At 38.6% G+C, this 21,754-nt stretch overlaps 1 protein-coding gene across 16 annotated transcripts in view; it reads left to right on the forward strand.

Moving 5' to 3' along the window:
* ADD1 (adducin 1) overlaps positions 1-21,754 on the forward strand; it is a 58,712-nt gene that overhangs the window by 16,142 nt on the left and 20,816 nt on the right. For 15 of the 16 annotated variants that reach the window (XM_030492864.1, XM_030492855.1, XM_030492866.1 and 12 more), the window contains exons 2-9: positions 12,254-12,466; positions 12,988-13,150; positions 14,268-14,419; positions 16,985-17,065; positions 18,627-18,776; positions 19,733-19,876; positions 20,002-20,100; positions 20,505-20,681. In XM_030492864.1, coding sequence (XP_030348724.1) covers positions 12,272-12,466; positions 12,988-13,150; positions 14,268-14,419; positions 16,985-17,065; positions 18,627-18,776; positions 19,733-19,876; positions 20,002-20,100; positions 20,505-20,681 — 1,161 coding nt within the window. In that variant the 5' untranslated portion in view covers positions 12,254-12,271. Of the gene's footprint in view, positions 1-3,185; positions 3,286-12,253; positions 12,467-12,987; positions 13,151-14,267; positions 14,420-16,984; positions 17,066-18,626; positions 18,777-19,732; positions 19,877-20,001; positions 20,101-20,504; positions 20,682-21,754 lie in introns of those variants that run through there. The other variant, XM_030492856.1, reaches the window with a different exon arrangement.

The raw sequence follows: 21,754 nt of genomic DNA on the forward strand, positions 1-21,754 counted from the left end.
GTCTTTCATCTGTAGATTAAAGTTGTCGAGAGCATTCTGAGAGACAGAAAAGAGAATGCTGTTGGGTTTGGGAACTGTGTAATGGGATGAACTTTATCTTACTGTTGCTTCTAAGACTGCTATGAAATAGCGTTAATATCCTTTATACAGGGCATGTATTTTAAACACTGTCCAGGAATCTTCAGTGCAGGGTAGATAAAAGAGGGTGTAAACCACTTCGTCTTCCTAAATTTTTCATCTGCCTGAAGGATTTACAAATGCCTGATTAAGCACCATGGAAAAGAGTTTCTGAATTTGAATAAGCCTAGCTGTTAGCTGTCTAATTTGGAAACGGAATGACGATACATATGTGAGGCTCGCGTTTCAAAGCTGGTTTTGTGTGCAAGTGCAGTATAAAAATCTCACATGGAAGGTTCATGTAAAAATTAATACTGAGGCTTGCGTCCTCCAAAGATACTTGTTTCCACCTGCAGACAGGATTTTGAAATTCTGTCCAATTCTGTTGTGTCAAGAGACTAAATTGTTCTCATAATTTATCCGGATTTCCGTCCTTCCCTCCTTCCCCCACCAAAAGTGGGAAGTCCTATAAAAGAACTGGGGGTGCCACCTGGAAAAGCCTCAGCTGAACGTGAAAGAGAAATTAATGAAAAATTCAACATCTCTGCTGCCTTCATTTGCCTGATTCAAGTCTAATTGAAATCTCCAGTCCTCCACCTCATTTGTGTACTTTGATTCACTCTCTTGTAGCTCAGACTGGTAACACACCCATCAACATTGTTCATACTGCTTACATACCAAACTTGCTGGTTCCAGCATAATGCCTGCACACTCTCTAATCACTGTAGCAATTTCTGAGTTATTTGGAAATAATTCATGCATCTAGTCATGAATATTCAGGTTAGTTCCATCTCAACAATCTTAACCAACAAGTCTCATAATAATAGGGGATTTTTTTCTTGTGGGGCATTTGCTGTAGGATCTCCGAAGTTATAGGTAAATTAATCATGAATTTGCCAAGAAACATTAAGTTCACCTTGTAGCTCAGTTGCCAAGTGGTGACACACTCTGTTACCCAGCTTCTTCATCCTTCTTTTTGTGATTTTGTAATCTTATTGTAATATGTAAGGAACATACTAATACTTCATTTCAGCCTGGAAAGCAAACCTTCACTTCTGGTTTGCCCTTGCTTCAGTAAGAATGTGTTGTCTCCAAATCACCACATCAGGATGTGTAAGAGCTTAGGTAAGAGCTGTTACTAAGGTTTAATCAGTTCTGTTGAATGAAGAAGTTGAACTGGAAGATTTTGATTTTGCAGTCCTTTTTGCAGAACTCTTTTATAAATCCCTAAGCTCTGTTTACACAGAGGAAAATGTAAAGCAGAGTCTGGTAATTCATGAGCTTGATTTTTAGCATTTCAGTTTCTTAATAGATTTCCTTGATTAAAAGAAAAAACAAAACCAAGACTTCTCTGTTTACTTGTTTAATTCCAGTAAGTCTAATCTCCACATTTAGATGTCTTGTGGTTAAAAACTCTACAGAATCTTTTCCTACTCCCCTCTTCAAACATTCTAGTTTCAGCCTCTTGATGAACAGTAAATGAAAGTTTTTTCTTTAGGTATGTTCTTTTCCATCCTGGAGGTAAGATTGCAAAGTAGTACCTTGGTGTTTGTTCATACATGTTCACAGGCAATTTGGAGGGATTGTGAGCGTCCCACCTCTGCTGTTACTGGTCTGTGGGGTTTCACAGGCTGTGAAGTGTGGAGTTGTCCTTGGCAGACTGTCATCATTTCTATGGCTGACTTGAACCTTTGGAATACAGTGCATTAAAATTTGCTGTGACATTGTCAATGAAATTATATTTAAAATGGATTGATCTCTAAGTTTTGGGGTTTTTTTTCTCTAATCAGTTTCAGGGTTTATCCCAGGAAATCTTCTGTTCCGGAGGGTAGTACCTGAATGAGTAAGTCAACAGATTCTTCATTCTAGGTTCAAGGATCTTTTCAGCATTTAACCTGAATTAACTTTAAAAAAGTGCAAACCAAACCCATAAAATGGTTCTCTTTATGCTTGCATAAAGTGAAACTGTAGCTTTAAGAAGTCTAGGGCAGCGTTTCTACTATTTGTGTGTAACTGAAGGGGGGAAAAAAAAAGATTCTGAAACTACTTTTCTCTCCCTTCTAAATACGTGAATACACAAAACATCATCCGGCAGTTGTGGAAGAGGCTATTTTTGCAGAGTAGTGCAAAGGGTTAAATGACATTGTTCTGTTCATTGCCAGCGCCTTTCAGAAATCTCATCCCTCGCTATTGAAAATAACTGGATCCTGGCCAAAATGGGGCCACTTTGCCTCTGCACTGCTGCGTTTCAGTTGATCCTTTATGCATCATGATATTAATATTTTAGAAGTGAATACTTTAAAGTTACAGAAATTTCTTGCTTTTTTAAAGCGTGAGGGAAGTGTCTATCTATTCCTGTTCAAAAATGAGTTTTAATTCCTTCCGTCAGTTGTAGGAGCTTTTGTTATCCACAGCACTTCTTGAAAGCATAGGATCTGAGTGGCTTCAACAGTAGTAAACATTAAAGATGTTTTAAATTTGAAACATAAGATTTTTGGTTTATCTGTGATAGTATTGGGTATGTGGGTGGGGCCTTTTGCTTGTGTGGCTTTTTCCCCAGGCACTGATCCTGGTAGAAAACCCTAAAAAACCTTTTGATAAAGGTAGATTTTTGTGTCTAATTTTAGAATGTGCTCTCTCCTTTGTTTAAAAGAGGGGTAGCACTGGAGGAGTAGTACCATCAGAAAATAGTACTTATAAAGCCTTATAGGAGAAGTGAAACAATGCTACTGTGGCCATATTGCATAGAGGAGGGGCTTTGTTCATTCTGCATATTTTGCTGAACCTGGAGATCAAAAGGAAATCTTGAGGAAAGAAGAAAGCTTCTCTTCCCCCTTGTCTTTGTACCTTTGCTTTACATGACTTGCAAGTCATACTGTGTCCTGCACTGAAATGAGTTCTGGCAAACTTCTGCCTTCTGATAAAGCTGCATATGAACTCCACAGTTCTCATGCAGCGCCACAGCCTTCGTGCAGAGCCTGTCTGTGTGCTCTTCCTCTTGACCTGCTGTGTCAGAAGCATCCCCAAGTTTACAACGGACAGTGGTAAAACATTGTTATTGATTGTAGGTCCTGACCTAGTTCTCTTTTCTGTCCGGACCCACTGGTGCAACCAGTGCGTGTCTGCCTGAACTTGCTGTTCTGTGAAGCAGCAGCAGCCTCCTCTCGGGCGAGTGCTACCTCTCTACAAGCAGATGGCTTTCCTTCCGGGGGACTGTGTGGAATGTGTTGTTTCCTAGGAAAACATGATTTCAAATGCGTGTACGTGAAAATCATGGAAATTTCCTTATCTGATTTATTACATTGACCAATTAAACATGTAATTCGTAGGTGCTTAGGTCAGTTTTGGCTCATTCTTTAAGAAATCAATGTGTGCATTTGTGTTTTTCACAAATCTGGTGTTGGAATTAAGTCTAGCAGCTTTTATAACTTCAGTTCAAGGCCAGTGTTCATTTTTGGGTCAAACATGCTGATCACTTTGTCTCAAGCTTTCTAAATACTTATTGGATAAAGCTGGGCCCTGCCCTTGGGAAGCTGGTGATCTGATTTGACCTGTGCTCTGAGGTCAGGAATCTGGGGGCACTGGCTTATTGGTGTGTTTGCTGGGAGGCTTTGGAAGTGCATGTGGAAGTGCACACAGAAATCTAAAAATAAGCAGTATTTGGGTTAACCCTCTTTATTTGTATGGACTCATAACCCTGATGGCAAAAATAAACTTACATTAATTTTCAATATTGCAGCCACCATCCATGAATATTAATAGTGGAGAAATATTTTAATTTTCTATTGTCTTGGCCTCGGATACTTTCTTCACAATTAGAAGGTGAAAACGAGTATTAGTGACTTGGCTCATTCTTGTGTTGGGCTGAGTGGAGTGTGTGTAGCTGAGTCTGTGATGTCAGTGGGGAAATTTAATGTACCAATAAAGCAGGCTGGAAAAATACTCGTCACCAGTGTTTTCTGTTGAGCAAATTCTATAGCTTTGTCAATAAGGCAAAGAGACAGCATCTCTCTAGTGCAGCCCTTTTTATTTTACAGGCTGTTAAACTTAACTTTTAAAAACAGCAACCTAAGCAATTCAGCAGTAAGATGTGTCCTACCTGGTCTGATGAAAAATTTGTCCTAATTGCAGTTGGGTCTGATTGGTGTGTCTTGAATGCAGGTTAAGGAGGCCTTTTGGTACTGTCTCTGACTACTGAGGCTGAGAGAGTTGGGGTTGCTTGTTTAGCCTGGAGAAGGCTCAAGGGATGCCTTATAGAGATAGGGCAGAGGGAATGGCTTTAAACTGAAAGAGGGTGGATTTAGATTATGTGTTAGGAAGCTCTTCCCTGTGAGGGTGCTGAGGCGCTGGCACAGGGTGCCCAGAGAAGCTGTGGCTGCCCCGTCCCTGGCAGTGTTCAAGGCCAGGTTGGATGGGGCTTGGAGCAGTCTGGTCTAGAGGAAGGTGTCCCTTGGAACTGGATGAGCTTTAAGGTCCCTTCCAACCTAAACCATTGTGTGATTCTATGGTATGATTCCATTTGTGCCTTCTGTCTGACATTCAATCTCCAGCTGTCGCCAACCTACAGCACAGGAAGGTGCTATTTAAAAAAAAAAAGTGCTAGAATACTAGAAGTGCTTTGGAAGCTGCAAATAACACAAGCATATTGTCATACTGTGCATATGGAACTTGTTTTTCCCAAAGCATGACGGGCAGGTTCATAGATGGCAGAAGTGGACAGGACTCTGATCTCAGTGCAGATTGTCAAAGATATTCTGGAAGTTGGATTAAAACTTGTGTTTTATAAAGATTTTCAAAGCCAGGTTATTGACTCAGGACTAAAAGGCACTGTCACCTCTATGGCCAGTTAGCCTTTGTGGTTAATCAAACAGGTTAAGCTGCTAATCCCTACAAGTTAGTCTCCTTCTCTCTGGATCATGTTTGTAGCCCTTCCTTGAACTCTCATATTTCGTATGATATTTCTTTTCTTTTTATGTGCATACATGAGAACCAGAAAGAATATTTTAGCAGAGTCAAAGTTAGGGAAGATAATTTTGCTACATGGTATTCTTCGGTTTATTTTATAGTTACTCTAGACACTTTGCCACAGCATAATCTTTGCAGTTCCTACAAAGTGATCTATGCCAGCTCCTGAATTCAGTTCTGATCTTGTCTTCTCAGCACTGATTAATTCTGGCTTAATTTTGTCTCTGGTTGTACTCCTTTGCCTTAACTGTGTTAAATTGAGTTTTGTGATATTACACTATTAATTATGCAATTGTGGTTTTTACTTGAGAAGCTTATTTGAATCAAAATTCAGATTTCAGAAATAAAATTGCAGGCAAATCTTCTGTGGTATTTGGCAGATTTTTATTTGGCACTGTAATTACAGGGACTCATTTTGGGGGGCTCTTTTAAGTCCAGGTTTAACGTGCAGGTTTCAATCTCAGTGTTGGAGCAACTTCATAAAATAAATTTATCTGAAAACCATGATGCTGCTCTGACCTGTATGCCAAAGCCCACGTTTTTCAGTGAACTGTAAAGAGTTATGTTGGGGGCTAATAGACACCAAAGTAGTGGAAAGGAAAAGTGTCTCCATTGCCATTTCTATCTCCTTTGGAAAGAGGCAGTGGAAGAATACATGATGGTTTGCAGAGTTCATGTTTCTGCGTAGCACATGGAGAAATGCAAAAGACAGTGGTGAAATTCCTGGCTTGTCATTTGCATGCAACATTTGTGAAGCTCGTGGGATTTCAACAGGAAAGCTTCAGGTGTCTGTGGTTTAAGATACAGATTCCTTGATTTTTCTTCTCCTCCTGGTTTGCTGTAGATTATTCTAGATACAGGATCTTTACTTATTCTATACAGTCAGAGGATGCCAGTTAAGGGAAGACTTATAATACTGAGAATATGGTCTTAATGAAACAGTTTTTTCCTTGGTGAACATTGGGTCTTTGAACAAAGAAAATGTCAACTTTTCTTTTCAGCAGTTGGAAAGCAGCTTGATATTTTATAAGGTAAAAGGCCCGTAGCAACTGCTGTCTTGACAATTCTGTTACATAGATTCTTGCCCTTTATAAATACTTGGAACTTTAGGTCTAATTTGAAGCAGATTTCTAGCTTTATTCTTTGTTCTTAACCATTTTCAGAGATTATTTTTTTTAAATCTAAGTATTGGATGTAATAAGAGAACAAATGTTGATGAGCTTCAATACACAAGTAATACTGTGTCCTAAAACCTGATGCCAAGGTTCACTCTTTTGTATGGTGTGAGGTCTCAAGTTTACCCAAATAAATTCCTGCTGGTTCTTCACGTAACCTTATGATCACCGACAGCCCACTGTGCGAGGCCTCTGATTTCAGTGTTTGGAGAAGGTGAAATAGGAAATAATTGCTTACACAGTATGTGTGTTTCAAGTAAGGTTTGGGGACTTGGTCTATTTCCCCCCCCTCCCTTCCCTTTTTCTTGTTCTCTAACACAGTTTGTTTCTTGAAATACTCTCATAGATGCTAATGCATGATATTACACATATAAAATGCAATACTTTGGGTCAGATAAACTTATTGTTGGATTTCTCTATATTTTTAAGAGTACGGTATTTAGCTTGCGGCATCTCTGTGAATAAAGATGATGGTGCCTCCATTCAGTACAAGATAAATAACTGCTCTTGTTCATGAAATAGTCTCTTCCTGCTCGAAAACAAAGAGCAGAGGAAATTCTGAAGATGCGTGAGCTGGGAACATTTGCTAAAAAAGCATATAATTGTTTGTGATGTCAAGTACGTTGTCTAGTAAGTAGTACAGTCGTGATTTACTTTCTTTGTTCTTAGGCTTCCTAAGATAGTGCCAGCTTTTCCTTTTAAAAGTTCAGTAGGAAACATTTGAAATGGCAGGAACAAATCCAGTATCAGTGATGCCAAAATGTTCTCTCACTGGAAATGATGGAAATTACAGTGCAAATTATTAATGATTTCTCTATTACAAAGGTATATTATTTTTTATGGAGCAAGTTTGTCCATCTTACTGTAAAGGAAAATTAGAAGACATACAGAAAGTACCAGAATATTCTGGTAACAGTGCAAATTGATGAACAGGTGTGTTGTTTTCCCAGATACCAAGTGATAATGAAACCTTATTTTATGTAGACAGACGTTTTCCTTCCTCACCACCTCAATGTCCATGTGAGCTCAGTCTTTTCACAGTGGCTCAGTTACTTCTTGGGTTTCTTGCTGCCCACTATGCTGCACCACCCTAGTGCTGCCCAGCCCTTTCCTTCCTTCTTCCTCCCAGCAAGTTATTACAAAACAAAACCAACCTTTAAATGATTGCAAAAATTAATTTCTTCGAAGAAATGTAGTTATTCACTGTCTTACCTGTTTAAATTTATTTAACTATCTGTGCATCAGCTAACTCTCTTCATTGAGTACTGACGGATGTTAAGCTGTTTAAAAATTGTGTTTTTTCTACTTTCTGGATGTTGACATGAAGTTTTATGGCATCCATGTTCTAAAACTTTCTTTTGTTTAAACTAACTCTGTAGCACCTCTTCCTCTGAGGTAATCCTGTGATGAAACTCGCTTGTGTTAGACGAGGACGGGGAGGAAGGGGATTTTAGAAGGTTAAAGTAACCTGAAATATTAATACTAATTTCAGAATGTTTTTTGTAAACAATGCACAGTATCTGTAAATGCATTATAAACTTTATAAAGCTAATTTACTGACAAAAAACATATCTCACGAACAACCTGTTTATAGTACTTGAATGCACATACGCCTGCCCCATGATAAACACGATGTGCTGTGAGTTGGCTTGGTGGCTCTCATTTGATGTGGTGCTTGATTTAAATTTCTAGTGTTTACATACATATTGAAAGGATGGATCTTCAGCTACTATAAGGTGTGATTTGGGTTTTATGACAGATTTACTTAATTCCTACCCCTTACTTCCCCTCCCCCCCAGTGATCAGTGCTGTTCCCTCTGACTGTCTCTATGTTTGAAACCAGCAGATTCTCAGAGAAGGGCTTCTTAGGCTCTTACGTTTTCCCGCCACAGCTTTTTCAGTTAAGGGTGTGGCTTTTCCTGACACAGTTGTGTTAGAACAGGCTCTAGTGTAAAACTCCTTATCATGGCAAGAAGTCCTTTGGCACTACAGCTTATCTCACTTGGGGCTGCAGTACGCTACATCGGAACGGAACTGTCTCTACTGAAGAGTTGTGGGTGTGAAAACTGTCTTTATTTCTTCCCTTTTTTTTTTTTTTACTGCCTGGGCAGCCTGTTGTGATTTTCAGTGTGACTTTCCAGTTTATAGAACCATTGGCCATTGTGTGAACTCTCTTTGAGAGTTCATCGTGCCTTACTCCCAGAGGGCCATCTGAGGAAACTCATAAATAGATTTCAATGGCTTGTGCAAAATGTTGTCAAACAGACAAGTTTCTAACTCAGAAATCAATACCTTTATCATCAGTAGCTGACAGCCATAAAAATAAACAGTTAGAGTTATGTTAGAACAGTTAATTACTAGACCTTGGCGGGGGGGATGCCATTAACTTTGTGTATCTACAAAACTGAACTATGAAACTGATATTCAACCTTAGATATAAAATGATCACTTAAACATTGAATTTTCTCTTCAGTCATTGCCACTACATAGTGGTGAATCAGTAATAGCTTCGCAGGAGCTGCTTGAATGCCATCTTATACGTGGGTAAAGGAGTAACACAACTTTGGCAAGACACTGTGATCCCATTTTAATGTTGCCTGTGCAGGCTGTTAGGGACCAGCTTCTTTCCAGTGTGAGCAAGAAACAGTGAAGAGAAGTGATTATGTATGTGATTCATTTTGAAATAGCTTTTGGTACTCTGAAAGTAGGATGGAATTAGTGTAAATATTTAAATGCAAAATGATGATTGCAGATGTGCGTACATCCTTATTTAAATGAGACTGCACATACATGTGCTCAAGATGCAACATTACACTTAAATATATCCTGGAAATGGAATGCTTAGGCAGGCAGGAGCAGGCCATTGTTCTCTGCTGGGGGTGCTAAGCTCCAACTTGATAGTTTTTCCATGCTTTTCTTTAAAGTAAATACACATGTGGGGCTATGCTCAACAGAATGCAGTATAATTTCTGAGCTGCTTGAGCCGTTCGGTTTGTGGTTCAGTTTGTCTTTACTTGAGGACTTGCCTTTGCACTGTTACTAAACTCCCTGATTCCTTGTGATAAGCAGAGAGTGGTGAAGTTCAGACTTAGATTGATCCAAGTGTGCTATTATTGTAAGAGGGTAAACCATACATTTGGATCAGCAAACTGTCAGCTTTCAGCAAAAACCTGGATGTAGAGCTTCATATAATAATAATGCAATATTAAGCTTAGGATAGCTTAATGGAGTTCAGGAGACGGGTTGTAGAAAGTGGTGGTGGGCCTTCAAAAGCAATTTTGAGGTAATGAAATAGCAGATGGTGCAGGCTGGAGAATGTGAGAAGGAAGAGAACATAGAGGGGGTGTTGGGGAGCTGAAGCTGCCAAAGGAGGAGTGGCTCCTTTCCTATAAATTCACTTGCTTAAAACTTTGTAGGTCTAATACCTTAAAAGGTTTTCCATGCGGATAAAAGCATTATTTCTTCTCACTATACCCTATATTTCTTCTTGGGTGGCAGAGAGCTAGTAATTAAAATAAGTTATAATAATAAAGATGTGTGTATGTGCTTACTTTAAAAGAAAAAAAAAAAAGAGGAAAAAAAAATCCAACCATGACTTTCAAAGCCTAAACTGGTCGGTTTAAAATGAAATCCTTTAAACAGTGCAGAGGTGTCTGTGTGTGTTTATTTAGCAACTCAGTGGGTGGAAATCACTGAGCATCTAAAACTTGAGTGTCTTAAGTGCTTACATAGGATTTGATAGTAGTATCCTCTTCTGCTCGTTGTGTTCAACTGTCTCGGTTCAGTGATTTGTTCATTCTGAAATAAGAAACCAGTTGAGTTTGCAACTTGTTTTCTAATGCAAGATTAAAGAAGATGAAAGATCTGCTAATTCTGAGGTCTTGAAGTAGGTATTTTTCTTCACCGCAATGATTTTGTTTAATGTAATTTGCATTTCAAAATCCCTTATGTAAACTTGCCTTTTCTGTGTGCATTTACATCTGAGGTAGTTTCAGCTAATAAGTATGCAAGTAAATTCCCAATTAAATTAAAAGGAACAAGCAAGTACAGTTTAAGATGAGTGGCAAAGAAAAATCTAAAATAGTAAAAGCGCAGAGATGAATATCAATATTTACTAGTCATAACATGTAGAAGACTAATCGTAAATGATGATATATACAATCTTTCCTACTGCATAGCAACAAGGGTTCTAATGACTTGGTAATATCAGCAGATTTTAATGGTACTCATCTTTGCAAAACTGAAGATGTGTAATGAAATCGACTGTTTAAATCAGAGTTCTCCTTACTGTGTGAACCCCAAATCTAAATGAGCAGTATTGAAATTAGTCTCATCTTACTGAGACAGGGAGCTGGATTCTGCCACTTGATTCTCTATCTATTCTTCTATCTCCAGGAAAAAGACCTGCTAGCTTTTCTTGATCCATTTTCTTAGTAAAGTTGCTGAATGCCATGAAGCAAGGGATTTCAGCTGTGCCTGTTGTGTGTGTAATGTCAGTAATTGCAGTTTGCTGAACTAGCAAACCATTCAGAGTTAAATATTCTTAGTACAGTTCACGAAGAACAGTTTGTGTTAGTGACATTTTGTTTCATCATGTACAACGTGTAAAAAAATAGAAACTTTTCTGGAAAAGCTTTACTTTGATATGTCAGATGATCAGGAATCAGAGATTTGAGTCTTAAGGTGTTGCAAGGGTGGCTTCATTGTACTGGTTGCTTGCCAGTGGAAGGCTTCAGAAAATCTACTAAAAAGGATTTTTGGAATGAGAGTTATAATAGTGTGCCCAGAAAACTGGGATAATGTTACACAAAAGGATTTTTGTGAGTGAAAGAGGGATGTGTGTGTAAGCAGTACCAGCCGAATTTTCAGCCTTTCTAGTAGATACGTGCAGTTGCTGATTACAACATGTAAAACTGAAATGAACCCTGGCCAGTGGGTGGGGGTTGTGTGTGCTTTCCAGATTCCAAACCCCACATGCGAATGTAGTGATGTGCATATTGTTGAATGAACCTAAAATAAGTATCTTTGTGAGAACTCTGCCTCAAGTTGCAGAATCAGTATTTCTGAGTTTATCTCCAGAAATGTGTTTGCAATCTGAGCATGTTTTGGTGGGGCTGATTCTTCATATTAATAAACGTGTGCAATATCCTATTTTCTGTAATGATTTAAATTCTGATTTATACAATATTCTTTGAATTATGTCTGCTTTAACTTTTTAAGTAAAAAAAAAAAAAGAAAAAACCCAAGCAAACAAACCAACCAACCACCACCAAATCCCCAAACCAAACCCAATCAGTTTAGGCCTCATGTGTCTTGAACTTCTTTGTCATTGTCTGTGAGAAGGTTTGAAGGGCTTCCATGCTTCCGAAAATCAAGCTGCGTAGACAGCTCAAGGAATTGGAGGTAGTTTAAATGGGAACTCTTGCATTGGTTTATGTAGCATGTACGCGTGTAGCATATTTGACTTTTCCTCTATGTTAGCCTACTTTTCTAATCTTGTAATTTTTATTTTCTTCCCTCTTCTGAAATACTGCTATCCATTTGCACAAACATGGCTTCTGTGTTTGGGAAGCCACGCTAATTTTAGATCTGAAGGGGGCCTACAAGGATGCTGGAGAGGGACTCTTATTAGGGACTGTATCAATAGGATAAGGGGAATGGATTTAAACTAAAACAGGGGAAGTTCAGGTTGGATATAAGGAAGAAATTCTTTACTGTGAGGGTGGTGACACCCTGGAACAGGTTGCCCAGAGAAGTGGTAAATGCTCCATCTCTGGCAGTGTTCAAGGCCAGGTTGGACAGAGCCTTGGGCAACATGGTCTTGTGTGAGGTGTCCCTGCCCATGGCAGGGGGTTGGAACTAGATGATCTTAAGGTCCTTTCCAACCCAAACCATTCTGTGGTTCTATGAACTGTTATTCTGAAACAAGAAACACAAGTTCTTAATTATTTCCTGGCTTGATTTACTTATTTCTCTTCTCTGCCCTCTCTTCATAGGTTCCTTAAAACTGTGCTATGAATGGTGATTCTGGAGTGGGGGTGGTGACTTCACCACCCCCGACAACAGCTCCTCATAAGGAGAGGTATTTTGATCGAGTTGATGAAAATAATCCAGAATATTTGAGAGAGAGGAATATGGCACCTGACCTTCGCCAGGATTTTAACATGATGGAACAGAAGAAGAGAGTCTCCATGATTCTTCAAAGCCCAGTAAGAAAAGAAAATGCTCCATCTTCAAAGTTATAAATTTATTATTTGTATTTGTAATATCCCTATAAAATTGGAGAATTTTGTGGTATCTTAGATCCATTCGATCTTTTCTCTGCTTGGCCTTTCAGCTAAAGTATCCTAATTGTAGGCTAATTTTTCCTCATGTTGAATTCTTATTCTCTTTTCTATGTCTTCTACTTTTCCTTTCATGTTTTGTGTTCAAATCAATTGTACATCCTGCTCCTTCTTCCAGAAATCCGTATTAGTAGGTTCAATGAGTTTGCTGTTACTTGAAGAGAGAATGCTGGAATTTCCATTGACAAAAAAAATAAGTGACTCATACCACTGGAGCTCCAGAAAGTAACATTTCCAAGTAACAGTGTGCTCCCAGAACTTCTGCCCTGAGTTGTTTTTCAGAAGAGATGTAGAATGTTTCTTACCTAAGTGCTAAAGAGAAGCTGTGTATGAAAGGTTGAAGTTCATTTGAAACTGTTTTATAACATGCAATGTACTCTTGCTAGGCTTTTTGTGAAGAACTGGAGTCTATGATCCAGGAGCAATTTAAGAAGGGGAAGAACCCAACAGGTTTACTGGCTTTACAGCAGATTGCGGATTTCATGACTACGCATGTACCAAATGTCTACCCTGCAGCACCACAAGGCGGAATGGCTGCCTTAAACATGAGTGAGTGCACCTGAATTTAGAATAGTTGAGTTCTTTTTTTGTTTGAAAGGTTTAAAATGAAGACAGTGTGAATGAAAAGTGCTGTGAAGTTCAAACACCATCCTGTTCTGCTCACAGGAACATTGCAAACATGAAATGCTTAGTTTCTAAATGCCACAGTGTTACGTAGTGTGATTCATGTGTATAATTTATATCAAAAGCTATTTCAAGTATGGTATCTTAATTGAAAAGTAAGCCTGATCAGTCAGCATTAGTAAAAAACCTCAAGATTTAAATATATTGCTAATATTTACCACATGGATTGTCTGCAGGAAAGCAAAACGCTCATTAGTAGTCTGGTAATGGTGAAGGTCTTTAGAAACTAATTATTTTTGCCATTGAAGTGCTGTTTGCAGCTTTCTCCTGTGAAGTGAGGCTGTAGACAAGAAACATCAGCAGGCAAAACAAAGAAAGAAAACAGAACCCAAAATGTGTGAATGCACGTACACACAGGTTTTTTGTTAAGATAATACAAATCCTTGCCGTGCTCTGAAATAGAGTTGTTCAGACTGTAACATGGCCTGGTTCTGCTTTATCACAGTTACTTTTAACCACATTTCTAATTGCACTGTAACTAGAGCTATAGTATTTTTAATTATTTACCATAATCCTCCTCTCTCTAGCTTGTACTTAATTGTTCCTAATTAAGTGAATCTGTGTGCATCTTTTTAGATGTATAGTTCTCCTGCTCAGGAATCATGTATCTCAAAGTGCAATATCTGGGGTTACATTTTTCTGTTAACAATAAAGTTGGATTTAACAGACAATAATTAGTTTTAAAGAGAAAAGAAATATTTTGCTGAGGACTGCACTATCACTTTATCATTAATTAATGTTAAGGAAGGAAACAAATGCTGCATCTACTGGTGATAAATGACCCTGTCTGAGACTGTCATTGTATTTAGGTAATAGAAATTATGACATTATAGTATTTAAAGTTTGATATCCATGTCTTAGTTAATACGTTGATATAATCTGGTAGGAACAACCACTTGTAATAGTGGTGCATGGTTATAGATTTTAACTGATGTGGAATGCAAGCTCCCCTTGTGCTTTTTTTACGCCTTCTCCTTTGCAGGTCTTGGCATGGTGACACCAGTGAACGATCTGAGAGGATCAGATTCCATTGCCTACGAAAAAGGGGAGAAGTTGTTACGATGTAAATTGGCAGCTTTCTACAGATTAGCAGATCTCTTTGGCTGGTCTCAGCTTATTTACAATCATATAACAGTGAGTATTGAATCGACAGATAACTGAACCAATTGTTTTAACCTACAAGAGAATTGCTTCCCTCTCCCAGCTGTCATTTTCTCTTTGTGTGGAAGAGGAGCAAAGTGGTATTGAAAGCAGTATAATAGTGAAGAGATTTGTCATTGCATCTTAGGAATAAGAACTGGAACAGCTTGGATGTCAGTTACCATAGCCTGAATAGAGTCTTAAGAGAGTGTACATGAAAGTTCTTATGATGAAAGTCCTGAAAGACTCAATCTTTTAGTATCTTAAATGCTTTGAATAATTATATGTATTATTCTTCAAGGTCATGTCTTAGTTTTCTTGCTAAGTACTAAAATACCTTCTTAGTCATTCTGTTGAATTTTATAATTCAAGGTACCAACCTTTTTGAAAAAGAAGCCATAATATTTCTGAACATGAGTGAACTACTTAGCTTAATGCAGTGTGCCAATAATTTTCCTTGTCACTGAGTAATCGCTGGCATCCATAAAAATAATGACAGGGAGGTCAAATCAAGGAGGTTTTATATGCCAGAAGAATGATCAACATGAGTCCCATGAGTAAAGTCCCAGCTGTGGTGTGCAAACCAGGCAATTGTTTTCCTAACAGAGCTGAATTGTATTTTTCTACATAGTAGAGGTTGTTCTTTATGTATTTTCAGTTCTTCTAGTTGCAGTGTGCGTGAAATATAGTAATTTTGTTATTACTGCTTTTTGAGATTTCAGAGTGTATTATTTGTGAACTGATGAAGCTGATAAATGATATGGGTAGGCTTAGGATCAAGGCTAGATTGTTAGGTTCCTTCAATAAGGGAACATACCCAACATAATGGTTCTTGTAAACAACTCTGTGCTACCCCCTGATTTTACATATGTGACAGGAGATTTGATTTTGTAAAAGGGACATTAATGCAGTATAAAGATTACTGAGCAAGCGGGTTTGGAGATGCCTTTCAGTGTAAAGTTCAGCCCTGGGGATGTTTATGCTTTTAGATAAAAAGGTAAATGTAATGAAAAGCAGCATGCCTGGGGAAGTGGTTACGGCAGGGGCATGCGACTGGGATGGAATGCCTCAAGTTTGCTTTCTTTTGGTCTTTCTTCCATATACCCATACATTAATTAGTAATGTGGTAGTAAGGCACTCCTTTGGAATGTGGGGAATGCCTACCACTTCACGCAGAGCTGAAGTCTGACACAAGGTTTTCAGGTTTTTGTGAGTGGGTGCTCTTAATTACTAGGTGTTTACATTCAAGTTAAAAGCTGCCAGTGCACTCTTTATGTTAGAGAAAAATTACAGTAGCTTTCTCTGAGGGTCATAAGCCTGTGTGTTAGAGGAGAAAGGCGTTGTGAGGATATAAGAGCTACGCCAATCTGGGCATACTGGAGAGCTGGATGGAGTATCTTTACTTTTCTGGATCTCTATCAATCACTGGCAGCTGCCATGTGTGGAATTGTTCAGACTGGTGCAGTCCTGATGCAGCAGCAGAATTACAGAGCATCAAGAGCTTTCATGTCAAGCACAATAATGTGTAGAGTTAACTTGGGTGCCTCCAAAGTTAGGCAGAATTTGAGATTATAGTTTACGTAAGGCACACATCATTCACCAAGTCTTGGTTTGCTTGAGGGCATGAGCTGTTTATTGGATCTAAGCCTAAAGCAAGGTGGTTTGTGAGTCTTGCTGCTTGTTTATCTTGCATTTGAGCTTTCCTGTTAACGTTTTGGGTGTTTTGAGTAATACTTGTTCTTTGTCTTGCATAAATAAGTAAAATATTTTCTGGATCATTAACACTTATGCAGTGGAGAACTATTTCGGTGATCCATAAAAATACAGGTTAACTTCAACTAATTGGTTCAGTGTAAGGCTCTTATACTATAGCATGGTACCAGCTGGTTCTAAAGGAGTCTAGATTTGTACTTACAGCTTTTGGATGACTGATCAGCTACTTTAGCAATTTTTTTCCCTGCAGTAGGACTATATCAAAGTATGTATGTATTTAATGTTGCAAAAAGTAGAGACATGAGGGAGCATAAAGTAGCTGCATCTTGGGGAAATGAAAAACTCAAATACAACTATAAAAATACTAAAAAAACTCCCCACCCAAACAAAAAAAACCCAACCACAAACCCTGGGTAGACTCATAGCAAAATACGGAATTCTCTCACATGTCCAGTAAAACATTTGAAGCCTTTTAATTCTCTGTTGAGAGACACCTAAACTGTCTAGCTGGCCTGGACTTTTCATTATATAGGTTTTAAACAGATGTGTCCCAAGACGTGAATGGTGTGAAGTCAGAATTCTTTTTGTATTATAAACTCCTGATTGTGTGAATTAAAAGAGCAAAAACATAAGTGAAGGTCAGGTTACTTGGTAGAGAACCTGTAAGTGTGCTGTACTGCTCACAGTATTATCAGTTGCAGCATACATGAAAGTCACGCTGCATATGTTACAGGCATACTTGCCCATTCCGTGCTCAGGGAGTGGAGGTAACTTTCATGGATTTGGGCCTTCTTGTATGCTTTAATAGGATACTTTTAGCAACTTTTACTCTTGTTTTATCCTTAGGCCAGAGTAAATTCTGAGCAGGAGCACTTCCTCATTGTACCTTTTGGACTCCTCTACAGTGAAGTTACTGCATCCAGTCTGGTAAGCAATTGCTGTTTTTCAGAGCTTTAAAATATGAATGTCTGAATCTGCTCTGTCTGTGTATCTGTCACTGTTGAAATGTTATCCTAGAGAATGTTTTACTTTGTGTTACATGTTTAGAATAGTTTTATTGAACATGGCTGATTCTGGTACAGCTGAGATCTCTCCTTGCACATGTTCACCACCAGGTGTCCTCCAGTTGATGTAGCTGTGTAGAGGAGCCAGGTCATTTGGACAGCTCATCAATCACGTCACGCCCTTGAAAGCTGCTGGCTGTTGAGTCAGGCTTGTCAAGGGAAGCAGTATGTGTTTCAGACAGAAATGATGCAAATCGGTTACAATTTCAAGATACTGTGTCAGATGCCTAATTTAGATTAGCTACATCGTTTAATGATGTAGCTGAGGGTGTAGATAAATTATATTTTTGAAATCTGATGATTGCAGTGAAGACATAACTCGCTTAACTGTTAGCTGGTGGGAGGCGTTTTGTGAGTGTTTATCTTCAGTCTCCACTGCTGCTGAAGGCAACTTTGAGTTAGTGTGGTTGACTCTCTCTTGCACTGAAACAAAATAGGAGCTTTTACACTGTTCTTTCTACCTGGCTACTTTAAGGTAAGTAACCTCGAGCAGAGAGGTCAAGTAAGTATGCGCAGAGTAGTAACATTTCAAACGTGACACCTTAAGGTCCCAATACTCTCCCTCAGCTGTCTATAAATTTGGCTTTTTCTTGCATAACTCCACATTAAACATCTGTAAAATTTTAATTGAAAAAGCTGTGAGCAAAGGAACGGAGAAAACTGAGACCTGCCCTACTACAAGATTTCTAGAAGAGGGTAGGGCCATGCTGTAGGGGTGTTCTGTGTTTTATTTGGGGGTTTTTTAAAGGTGTTCTGCTTGTATCTCTCTATCAAGAAATGTAAGTACCTTGAGAATTAAGATTGCGTGAAGGTAGCGGAATGCACACACACACACACGCACATGTGCACTCACACAGTAGAGAGTATGTTCACACAGAAAACAGCAGCAGGATTTAATAAGAGGCACTACGGTGATAAGGCACACGGCCTAGCCAGATGAGCATGCTGACTGGCAGCCTGCTTACATGGCTGGCCCTTTATCACCCCTTTCTCTTAATTTCTCATATGCTTGTTCTTCCCTTACCCACTCTGAAACTCCATTTTCTCTGATCATGTTCAAGGTCCTATTACTCCTTTTCAGGTATCTGCAGAGTTTGCAAGTTCCTTATAAAACTCCACCATAACTCTCTGAAATGCAGCCATTTGTCACAGTGCTGTCTGTACCTGTCCCTTTCTTGCACCATTACCTCCTACAGGCAATGATTCCTTGTGTCATATCCAGTAGTTCCTCATGTCCTCTTCAGGTAGCTTAATCTCAAGCTGGGGCCCTGGTCACCTACCTATAGCCTTATCGTGCACATTCTGACACTTGCTAACATAAAATACTGAAGGAAATACAGGTTTAGAGCTTTAGTGGTAGATGCTGAATTAAATCACTTTGGCAGTCGTGATTCATTGCTGAAACTAACTCTTTTCATTCCCAGGTTAAAATCAACATCCAGGGAGATGTAGTTGATCGTGGAAGCACCAACCTGGGAGTAAACCAAGCTGGTTTTACTTTGCACTCCGCAATTTACTCAGCTCGACCCGATGTTAAATGCATCGTTCACATTCACACGCCAGCAGGGGCAGCGGTAAGCACGCTTCTGAGTTTGTCATCTCTTTACCCCCACCCCACCCAGCTGGAAAATAGGTGGGTCCCCCTTAATCATAGATTTGTTTCCTTTTTGAAGGGCACAAAGCCTTTAAGTCTGCCTTCAAATATGTGGTTATGTTTGAATCAATGAAATCCTCCTTATTTGGTTGTTAAATGACTGGTCAGACAGTAAAGCTCTGTAATTGGAAAATACATATTTCATATTTATGTGTCCTTTACCACAAAAGACCATATCCTTTGACAGTGAATCATAAGAGCTTTAGCATCTTTTATAAAGCACAATTTATCAACGTTTTCTTAAATATTTGAAGCTTTTCAAATACCTCTCAGTAGAGCAACTGGCTACAAGTTAGTTTTAGCTCTTTGGAATTTTTTGACAGTCATCTGATAACACTCTTTCAAAGATCACATTCTGGGGCAACCATTTTAAGGATAAATGATCAGATTTCTAAAATTGTGAATTATACTCTTAAAATGCTCCTTAACTTTACCCTCAGTGCTGTGGAATTACCTGTGTCAAAGTTCTTCATTGAATTTCTTCTTTTGGGGGGGAAATCGCTGAGTGGAGTGAAAGGAATGAAGGATGCAGTTGATTTTAGTTGAGGTTTTTTTAATGGGTTGATTTGGGTATTTTCCTTCAGCCTTTCCATCTTGGTGTTGGAAAACACGGTTGGAAAACTTGGTTTGGAAAATATGTTTTGTTTGTCATGTAAAAGCAGCCATACTGAGTCAGACCCAGGATCAGTGTGACTTCTCTATCCAATCCAAAAGTTGTGAAAAACAGAAGCTTTAGGGGTGGAGTGTAATACCACTATGTATGTGGCTGTTCAGACACCTATATATAATATATAAATATATATTTTTAATATAATTCTTATCATAGTTGTTTTTTCTGTTGCAAGTAATTAAGCTACTTGTTTTCATATTTCTCAGGTGTCTGCAATGAAGTGTGGTCTCTTGCCAATTTCACCTGAAGCACTTTCTCTGGGGGAAGTAGCTTATCATGACTACCATGGTATTTTAGTGGATGATGAAGAAAAGGTGGTGATTCAGAAAAATTTGGGGCCTAAAAGCAAGGTCAGTGTTTACATCTGGAATTAAAGACAAGTATGTTTGTGGGGGTGGGAGCGGTTTGTTCTTTATTCAAGAGCAAGAAAATACTTGTCTTACTGCTCTTAACTTTCTTTGCAATGTCTCTCTAGGTTCTTATTCTCAGAAACCATGGCTTAGTATCAGTTGGAGAGACTGTTGAGGAGGCGTTCTACTATATTCATAATCTAGTGCTTGCCTGTGAGATTCAAGTAAGAATTTTAGTATGTTTTTGTAATAATACAGTCTACTATATTCACCTTCAGACAGATTAATTACTGTCTCTGCACTCTTTACCTGGTTAAATTCTTGATCTAAACTAATATGGTGAGTTGTAAAATCATTATATTATGCAAGGACATCCAAAATATTGGTTTAACCAGTAATTTTCAAATGCTGTATTGGAACCATTGATTTACTATATACTGCCTGTTAAAACGTTTGTGTCTTAAGACATTTTCAAAGCCTTAAGACAACTTTTATATAAGTATGTTAGTTTATTTAGCTTAAAAATGAAGTCGATTTCTTCTGTTTTCTCTGATGTCAATTTGGGGAGCAATTTTGGTTGTTCTTTTCTCCCCTCAAGAAACCTAAAGCTGACTTTATTGTTTTTAAGGTACGTACCCTGGCGAGTGCAGGTGGACCTGACAATTTAGTGCTTCTCGATCCTGGAAAGTATAAAGCCAAGTCTCGTTCCCCTGAGTCTCCAGCAGGTGAGGGTACTGTATCCCATCCGAAATGGCAGATTGGAGAACAGGAATTTGAAGCTCTTATGCGAATGCTTGATAATCTGGTAAGGCATTTTTGTTTGTTTCATATGATAATGTAGAAAATATTTTAAAAGCAGCAATAAGAGACATTGGTAAAGAATGGGCTGCCTATAATTGAGATAGAACAGGCTGCAGGCTGTATAAACTTTCCCCAAAATTAAGGGCCCTCAGAGGAGGAGGCAACATGAAAAGCATCACAGAATGCTTCAGGTGTCCTTTGTGCAGGCAGCAGATGTACTTTTTTATTCATAATCTGGTAGTTATCAGTGAGATCAGAGGGGATCCTTGTGTGACTTGGCACTTCCAAATCAGAGTGTTGTGGTGCTTGCTACTCCTTAGTCTGTGATCTCCCCTCTGTTCCCGTTTCCTCCCAGAACGTGTGAAACAGTGTTAATGTTTTCTCAGGTGCAGGATCCAGCATGATTTGACTTTGTAAGACTCTGCTAGAACCTAGAAGAGCTCAAAAGGCAGACTTCAAATAATTAATGTATTGGGTAGTTAACTGCATTAGGTGGTAGATAATTACTCAAGATGCGCTTTAACAGTTAGAAGATGGAGCAGCAGCCAAGCTAATGCCTCAGCAGTGCTTAATGCATGGAAACTCTGCAAAGAAAGCTAAGGCCACGTACTCAGGGATGAAGTTTCTTTACAACTAGTTTTATTTATAAAGAATTAGAGTGCTTTGGGAAGCAGGCTATTCACAGTTTTTCTTTAAGCCATGTTGAAAATAGTTTTCTAGTGGAAAAATCTTAGAGAAACTGTTAAATGTTCTTTTTGTATGTTAAATGCTAAGCAAAATATGGAAGAAGGCGGGGGAAAACATGACTAGTTTATTAGAGAAGGTAAAAAGCAAAGCAAAATATAATTCAGAGGAAGTAAGAGAGAAAAACAACATATGTAGAGAAGATGAGGGAGGGGAACAATATGGACATAAAAGTAGCATATTTGAAGCCTTCCCTTGTATACAATCTGTTGAATTCTAGATGTTAGAGCACAGAAGAGATCTTCTTATCTGCCCTACGTTTTGTATCATACAGGTGCTTTTTTATGTTGCTGATTTAGAATTGTGAGAAACAAGCAATACATTTGATTGCAG

This window comes from Strigops habroptila, chromosome 7 (genome assembly GCF_004027225.2).
Source record: "Strigops habroptila isolate Jane chromosome 7, bStrHab1.2.pri, whole genome shotgun sequence".
Taxonomy (NCBI): Eukaryota; Metazoa; Chordata; class Aves; order Psittaciformes; family Psittacidae; genus Strigops; species Strigops habroptila.